General features: G+C 36.7%; 1 protein-coding gene and 1 long non-coding RNA gene across 3 annotated transcripts in view; one reads left to right on the plus strand and one right to left on the minus strand.

The window, feature by feature from the left end:
- The window catches only part of nr5a2 (nuclear receptor subfamily 5, group A, member 2), a 59,381-nt gene extending 50,361 nt beyond the window's left edge, over positions 1-9,020 (minus strand). The window contains exons 1-3 of the mRNA XM_067416053.1: positions 8,673-9,020; positions 6,523-6,641; positions 4,274-4,415 (exon numbers count right to left, since the gene is read on the minus strand). Of these exons, the coding sequence (XP_067272154.1) occupies positions 4,274-4,415; positions 6,523-6,641; positions 8,673-8,754 (343 nt within the window). The 5' untranslated portion in view covers positions 8,755-9,020. The remainder of the gene's footprint in view (positions 1-4,273; positions 4,416-6,522; positions 6,642-8,672) is intronic.
- Positions 5,995-9,264, plus strand: part of LOC137040434 (uncharacterized) — an 8,972-nt gene continuing 5,702 nt past the window's right edge. The window contains exons 1-2 of one of the 2 annotated variants that reach the window (XR_010897895.1): positions 5,995-6,362; positions 6,452-6,538. This is a non-coding gene — a long non-coding RNA (uncharacterized lncRNA). Of the gene's footprint in view, positions 6,363-6,451; positions 6,539-9,195; positions 9,256-9,264 lie in introns of those variants that run through there. The other variant, XR_010897896.1, reaches the window with a different exon arrangement.

Here is a 9,264-nt window from a genome sequence, read left to right on the forward strand (position 1 = left end):
CATACTGATTTTTTTGGCATAAGACAAGGGGGTTTATGTGCGTTTCTGGCTGTATTCATAATAATATCACACTACTACTGCTGTAGTATATAGTATGTATACTGTGCATAGTATGCAAATTTTCTATATGCAGAATCATCTAATACATTAGCTTTGAGTGTGCACTTTTAGTTATATTGACAATAGCATACTACCATACTGCTAATGATGTTGCATTATATAGTATGCATACTATGCACATTTTCTTTGTTTGAAATAGCATACTACCATACTACTACTATTATTGCAGTATATAGTATGCCTACAATCACCTGCTACATTTCTTCTAATATTCAGAATAGCATGCTACATTCTACTTCTATTGTTGCAACATATAGTATGCATACTATGCACGGTATGCAAATTATGTATGTAATCTGCATTTCTGGCTGTTTTAAATAGGATAATACAACTTTAAATAGGATACTATGACTATTGTTGTGGTATATAGTATGCATACTTGTACACTTGTACACAAAACTTATATGATCAATAAGTTGGCAACATACATTTTTACATTGCTTTAACTCATCAAAATAACTCTTTTTAAGTCAGTTTGAAGTAATTTAAGTTTAAATGTCTACAAGTTGATTGTACTTAAAAATTGAAGGTAGTAACTTTTTATAGTGTACTATACACAGTATGCATATAATGACCTTTTGCAAGTTTCTGGTTATGTTCAGAATAGCACACTACCTCACTACTCTTACTGTTGTTGTAGTATATACTATGCATACTTTGTGCATAGAATAGCTTACTATAGTTACAAAAAAATTACACTACATGGAATAGCATACTATATATCCCACAATGCAATGCGTTCACCTTGAACTTTAATCCCTAGAATCGTATATTTGCACACTACTTTTACTATTTCTGGCGTAGAAAGATGTTCTAAAAGTAGTATACTAGTATGCGGTTCTCAATTCAGCAACAGTGTGATAGATTTAACCTAAAACAATATCAACAGCAATTTCTTTATCTTTTACTGACTCCTTTAATTGGGATTTCAAAAATGTATACTTCAAATTTGATCAAAATGCAAAATAAACATTTATTTTCAAAGTTAAACATCATGAGATCGCATACTCCTTTTTAGAAAAATAGTTTATTGGGGAATAATGCACCTTCTATGATTTTTTCAAATGCTAGTATACAGTATACACTGTTCAGTATACAGTATGTAGTAGGCGAGTATTCTATTCCAAACACAGCCAGTTTCTTTTATCATGTAAACTGTGTGAGTTTGTATGTCTATTCTGTATGTGTTTGTACCGTGTACTGAGCATGTCTGTGTATGTGTGCATGAGTTATAAAACCAATCTGTGAGTTACTCAAATGGCTTGCGGAAAGCAATTGCCTTGGTAATAAAAGCAGTTGCCTGATCTAATTTACTTGAATTGGCAGTCCATAGATGTTGTTTGTTTGTGCGTGTTTTCGCGTCTCTGTAGACGGGGCCCGTCTGGGCAGATTCTAGCGCTGCTTATTGTCTGATTTATGTGTGTTTAATATACAGGAATATTAAGCGTTGCTTGGGCGAGAATCCCTGTCCTATCACAGGCATATGAATGCCTCCCCTGGCCGGCTCCTGACACACAGTTTGTCATGTCCGCCGGAGCTCTACTCTGAAGGCGCACCATTCCATGCGCACACATGAATAGCTATGATACCTATGCATAAGTAATGGGACAGCTTGCTGCCGCCACCACCAGAGGCTGGGGATGGCACACACGTATCAGCCCCAAAAAAATGACAAAGTGTGCAATGCAAAGCGTGGTGCATGTTTTGAATATCCACAGTAAATCCGTGCCAGATTGTCAGATTCATCAAGGTCCTTAATATGGATAACAGACGTTTGATGAAATCTAAACTATTTTACGCTCCACTGTGCACAACATTGGACTCGAATGGAATGAATAAGCGCACAGGCAAGGCTATGTAGCTTTCTTTTCACTTCCTCAACTCAAATCAAACGATTGGATTCTGTTTCTTAATCTGTAACTGAGCCACAAATATATAGAGGAAGATAATTACAGGCCGTCTTCGGAAGACATAACACGCTCACCCATGCTTTTTTCAGAACTTTAAAACAGGCTTTCCTTATCTGTTTTGATAATGGAGCTTCCATGGAGACACAGAAGGCCACTTGTCTGTGTCTCACTGATATGAATGTTTTGTTTTGCTACTTGTTCAATTATGGCAAGTAGTGCACTCAAATCTACATGCTGAAAGCTTAGATAATACTTCCGGATTCATTTCCGGTAGGTCCATCACTCCAGTTCATGGTGCCCAGGATCGCCAAATAAAAGGTAAACTATACTTTATTATTTTTAAAAACTATATATCAATTGTTAAATCTACCATACATTTTATGACAAAACTGTCATAAGTGATGGATTGTAGGTCAGTTACTAGTAAATTATTTTGTCATAAAATTTATGGAAGATTTGAAGTTGTTTAAATTTAAAAATATACAATAATAATAATGTACAGCTTACTTATTAGTCAGGGGGATTTTATATATTAATTTTTTTATTTATTTAATACGTATTAAAAACACATCCATCACTAATGAATCATTTTGTCATAAAATGTATGGCAGATTTAAAAATTGATAAATAGTTTTTAAGAATAATAATGTATAATTTACCTTTTATTTGAGGATCCTGGGCACCATGAATTGTAGTGATAGTATATAATTATATATAGATGTGTGCATATATATATATATATATATATATATATATATATATATATATATATATATATATATATATATATATAGAAATACATGTATAGAAATATATAATAATAATGTATAGCTTACCTATTAGTCAGGAGTTCCAGCTTTCAGGTATTAAATATATTTTGTTTAATATATAAAATTTCAAAACATAATTCATATGTTATTTTTATTGTTATTTGTTGCTACTATTATATTTTACTTTAAAATATATTAAAAACAACTTTAAATTATTACATTTGAAATAAAATGTAATTAAAATGGCCATCAGTTTTATAACAAAACTAATGTTTTTATACTAATAAATGAATTTCTGTCTCCAAGTAATATGCATCTCTGCAGCTCTCCTCAGGAGTGCGAACTATCAGAAGAAGCCTGTGGGGAGTATTAGCGAGCGCTCATCTCTTTGGACGGGTCTGACAGGGCGCTGGAGGGCCTCGTATCCTGTTGGTAGCATGCGGCAGCAAATCAAAGCCGGCTAGCTCTAAAACGACACTGCTAGAAATTCTGCCCTGGAGCAGTTAAACAATTAACTCGTACATCTACACACGAAGAGAGGAAAGAATCACCTAGAACGCATGTAGAACTCTTAGATGGAAGCTGGTTATGTGCTATTTCAAACCTGTTAGACTTTCTTTCTTCAGGTGGATGTTTAGCAGAATGTTCGCGCTGCTCTTTTCCATACAATGAAAGTGCGGACCAAAGCTGTCAAGCACTAAAAAGTGAATAATTACTTATTTATGAGTCTATTCCTGTATTAAGAATTGGAATAAAGTGCACAATTTAAACGCATGCTTTTTTTTAGGATTTATGGCTCAAAAAATCACTGCCTTAAAGGGATAGTTTGCCCAAAAACGTAAATTCTGTCATCATTTAGTCACGCTCAAGTTGTTCCAAAACCTGTATGAATTTCTTTGTTCTGCTGAACACAAAGGAAGATATTTGATATCTTTGATATTTGACTATATTACCATAGTGGGGGAAAAAATACTATGGTAGTCAATGGCTGCCAAGATCTGCTTGGTTACAAACATTCTTCCAAATATCTTCCTTTGTGTACAGCAGGACAAAGAAATTCATACAGGTTTGGATCATCTTGAGCGTGACTAAATGATGACAGAATTTTCAATTTTGGGTGAACTGTGAACTATCCCTTTATATTACATACAATCAACTTAACAATTTAAGTAATTTCAACTTAAATTCTATTAAACTGAATCTTGTATAACTTACAAATAGTTGCTTAACTTATTTTGATGAGTAATGTAAAATGTTGTTTTAACTTGTTGGTCATATCATTTTTTACAGTGCGTTTACTTTCATTGTATGGAAAAGAGCAGCGAGAACATCCTTCCTTTTGTGTTCCACAGAAAATGGAACATCGTACTGGGTTTGTGGGTGAGTAAATGATGACAGAATTGCTCTTTAAAGAGCCAAAGCCGTGTTCAGTTAGAGGAAGAAATGCATGGTCGAACTAAAAAGACTTCTTACCTTCCAGTTTCATGCCGACAGTGAGACACTTCTGGAAGCGACAGTAGGGGCAGCGTTTCCGCTGGGTCTTGTCTATTTGACAGCTCTGGTTCTCTATACATGTGTAGCGCTTGTTGTTCTGCACCGTGCGCTTGAAGAAGCCCTGCAGAGTGAGGTGAATGAAGATGTCAAACTTTTGACCTCCAGTGTTTGTTAATGTGCTATTCAGCCACAGACAACCCACACATACGTACAAAAAAAATCCATTCACATAGAAAAAAGAGGTGTTACACACTGCCACACAAGTAGACACATATAAAAGTAAAGCCACGGGCAGAGAAACGCTCCCTCAGCAGTCGACGCTCACTTGGATAAACACAAACACACACACCCACACACAAAACTGACATGTGCACCCACACACACACTTGACATGAACAAACAGAAACACAGGCTGAGGCTTTAGAAAAAACGGAGAAATGTGAGATGCCGACCAGAGAGCGTACAAAATAAAGCAGTGATCACTTTAGGTGACCCGCTTGATATCCTCTCTAATATATAAAGATCCCCTTCACACGCATTTAGCATTGTGACATACTAATACTACATATTTTACATCTCTCCTTGAGCTCCTCTTGGAGTAATTATGACCAGAGGCTGTGCAAGCCTCAAAAGAAAGCAAGATCTTACAGCGTGAAAGTATCGTTTCGAGTTTGCGTTTAATTCATTTTGCTTTTTAAACCATACATTTTGATTTGAGCGTCCAATCAGATGCATACAAATATAAAAAGGTCTACCGAATAAATTCCTGTTGATCCTGTTATTCATACAGCAGAACCAAAAAAGAAACTAAAAAATCCAATAAATTATATCCATAATTTACAGCCGTAGGATTACAAGATTCCACCTGCAACTGTTCTGAATTCATTTTCAGGGCAGGAGAGAATCAAACGGGGATCGGCATTAACTTATTCTTGATCAACACCGCAGGGAGACCAACCCATTTAAAACTAAAAGGATCAATACTGGCCAGAACTCAAATAACACACATACACACACACACACACACACACACACACACGCGCGGTCATAACATGTAGACTAAATCATTAAAGCAAGTCACATTCCACATGAAATCTGTAAGAAACATATTAAACATAGCATATTAAGGAATTTTAAATTATATTTAAATGCTTTTTTATAATAACATCTTTGTTAAAACTCAAAAATGTGGTTTTAAACGGCAAATCATTTTCTCGTGTTGAGCTACACTCTTTAAAAAAATAAAGGTTCTTTGTTGACGTTAACATTCTATTCCACAAAAGATTCCTTATAGTGGAAAAAGGTTCTCTGCATTAAAATGTTACTTGGTTCTTTTAAGAACTGTTCACTGAAACGTTCTTTGGGAACCAAAAATGGTTTATTGCTGTGAAAACCCCATTTTGGAACCTTTATTTTTTAAGAGTATACAGAGAAAAATCTACCACCATATACACCCTTTGGGGGGTTTATGTGAGTCAGTGTGTGTGTGTGTGTGTGTGTGTGTGTGTGTGTGTGTGTGTGTGTGTGTGTGTGTGTGTGTGTGTGTGTGTGTGTGTGTGTGTGTGTGTGTGTGTGTGTGTGTGTGTGTGTGAGACAAAGACTCTGGTTTTTCCAAACTGTCCATTTGGTTTACAAACTCTAACTACAAAACCTCTGACGGTGTCAGGAAATAAACACACCGCACATTTCAGCTGCACATTGAAAAAAAAAAAGTATTCTTTGTTTACTAAATGTGCAGCGTGCATAACATCATCCCATATGATGCTAATAAATAACTTGGAAATGTCCACATTGATTTGGTTTAAATAAAAAAGCAGGACCTTTTACAAACTTGGAAAAGAAACAGCGCATTAGATCAGTTGTACTGTTTACAGCACATCGAGTGGCGACCCAACACATATAATATAAGCAAAAAATACATATATAAATGTGTCCCTAAAATGTATTAATATTACAGTTTTCAAGGACAACATCACACAATCTTAAGATTTAGCCAATTGTCAACAGAAGAATTTGCTTCAAAATGCCACGTGAGTGGACGCACAGCCTTTAAAGTCAACAACAAAAGGTATGGAAAGCTATATTTTTTGCTATCCTAACAATGCAAAATGATATAGTTAGTTGCATTTTTTAATTTGCACTTTTTCACCTTATCAGAACAGACCTGAGACCTGTTTTTAGGTCACGACCCACCAGTTGAGAAGTTAAAAACAGCTGATGTTACGCACCTTACAGCTCTCACAGGTCAGTAACCCGTAGTGATATCCGGACACCTTGTCTCCACACACTGGACACATTTCATCCAAGTCTTCGTCGTAAGAGTAGTCCATCATTTTAAACTGGGGGGCTGAAAATCACAACCAAAATATGAGTACTGGGTAACAGTTTACAACACAGAATCCAAGTTGCACATATATGTTGTAATTATTTTTTTAATAATTTGACTATAAAAAAAACTCTTCTAGAAGAACCCCAAAAAACAAGCACAATCATACGAAGAACCTAAAGAATAGTAAAGAACTGTTCACATTTCTTAACAACTATAAGATTCCTGAAGAGATTCTTTGCTAAACGACTGAAGACGTTAATTTTTTAGTCGTGTAAAACACATATTTGTATTTTAAATATTCTGATAGTTCCTTTTACTATACCTGCAACGTGTAGCCTGCAGTTTTGCAAACAATAGGCTAACAAAAGTAGAAGAATCACCAATTGTGAGCTTTGTAAAATCCTAGCCTTAAGAGTGATTTTCTGGAAAGTATATGCAGTTTTGGGTCTCTAGGAAATAGCCGAAGCCTCCGCTCGGGTCTGGAGGATGGTCGCAGACAGGGCAAAACTTCAGTTTCGATCTGGTTAATATTCATGATGGCTCGTAAATTGGTGTGGGAGCGCGAGAGAGAGGCTGCAGTCTCGCGCTGGAGTGGAACGTTTAGCCACGAGGCGAATAAAAGCAAAACAACATGTAAATACACGAGTAATGTGTGCTACCAAAACATGTGTATATGTGTCTTTCGTCTGACGATTATTCGCTCTATAAAGGATATAAATATGTTCTCGTTTCAATTCGTCTTTTAGTTAACATTAACACTGATGAGGGGATGCAGTTTGAGAGTTCTAAAGAGAACCATCAGCTTCTAGTTGTTTTTGAAGTTAACCAAAATGTGGGGAAAACATGGATTTTATGAAAAAGAAACATTTAATGTAAAGTTATAAAAACAGAACAGATTTGTTAAGGCTATTATTACCCCTTATTGTTCTAATATGCCCTTTTTAGCAGAAACGCAACAAGTGTTTTTTTTGTGTGTTTTTTTACGGCTTACATTTAGAATAAATAATTCCACGAGCATTACGTCCTAAGCATTTTCATATCGTCGATAATTCTCTATTTTTAATTTAATTTTAAAAAGTGACTAAAACATGCCGGTCTGACACGTTCCTTGATTTGTAAACAAATCGTAAATTCATAACGGCTTATTGCTTTGTTTTATGACGAGTGCTCGAGCAGCGTTAAATAGAATAGAACAATTTTTTTAAAATTTAAATGTTTTTATTAATATTATTTAAAGCTCTTAAACTAAAGAAAATTCCACGAATTTCTCACCTGGAATTGTTCTCGAGCATGAATTTGACTCTCTCTGTACGCATCTCCTAGTTTAAAAATTCTTTGAGTATATTAATAGAGCATAATCGTTCTGTTCCAGCGGGTGGAGATAAAATTAGTTTTGTAAACGCTATTAAAAATAAACGTTCTTCTTCACGAGACAATCATTTGTCGCGGTGTTCCTGCGTTGCATGATTCTGGAGATTAAAAAGTTTCATTATGGGTCGGTTCTTCAGATGTGTAGCTATTGGTTTCAGTAGCCTACAAATACATATATTAATTTTTTAAAATCTACTTCGTCCTTACTGGAACCTTTATTAAAAAGTGCATCTTAACGTAGCCTATGGCGGGTTAACTATTTTGGACTAGCAGATTTATGCTTGGCGTAAAGCTGAGCTCTGTCATAGTCATTATTATGGTTTCGTTTTCCCCTTCTGTTGTATATTCTAAGAGCAAATTCATTGACAGGTGATGCAGATCATGTTGAGTTTATATGAGTTCACTAAGCTCAAAATAATTCACGCTATGCTGTTGCACTGCAATTTACTTTGTTTCCTAATTTGTCTTTACGCAGTTACCTTGTGCGTGTTTAGGTGCGAGTAATTAAAAGTAAACGCAACTATTTTGTTCTCACGCTACACTTAGGTTACATTTGTGGCATGCAATGTGATGTGATGCGTGCTCGTAAAATGTCAAATATCTGACATTGTGAGGCTCAATGTGCATGAGTGAAGGTGCATGGCTTGCATTATTCGACCTATATGCTATGCCGCTTACCTTGCATGTTTCCAGGCATATGCCCCTGTTCCCCATGCGATCGAGCGAGTCCCAGAGATTCTGACTCGACTTTAGGCAGCATGACAGCTCTGCTGAGCCGAAGATGAGCACGCGCCGCTCCGCCTGCGCGCGAGAGGAACACCAGAGATTCTCAAAACACCGTCCAAACGTCCGAAACTAATCCTTTGCGCGTGGATTTACTTCGCCTGCCCCTCTTTTTTCTGCTAGTTGTTCACAAGCTGTGTTAGTTCATTCGGGTGGTCTTTGCAGCTACTATGATGCTGGTCTTTAAACTGGGGTGCGCGAACTGTCAGGAACTTCGCACGAGCCCCTCCTCCGCGCGCTATGTGTCGCTCTATCTGCGAAGTTCAAACGGCTCCTCGCTGCTTTGTTACGCCGCACTGACACCGCGTCGACCAATCAGCGCTGAGATCGGTGCGCTGGCGTCACGCGTTCGTCCAATCAGAATCGAGCCCGAGGATCAGCACCTCCGCTCGCTATTCACTTGCGCCGGCAGACTCAGACAAACTAAACTAATTGAACATTACGAGACACGCAGCGCCGATAACTGGAGCACCGGGAGGTATGTGAT

This window comes from Pseudorasbora parva, chromosome 14 (genome assembly GCF_024679245.1).
Source record: "Pseudorasbora parva isolate DD20220531a chromosome 14, ASM2467924v1, whole genome shotgun sequence".
NCBI lineage: Eukaryota > Metazoa > Chordata > Actinopteri > Cypriniformes > Gobionidae > Pseudorasbora > Pseudorasbora parva.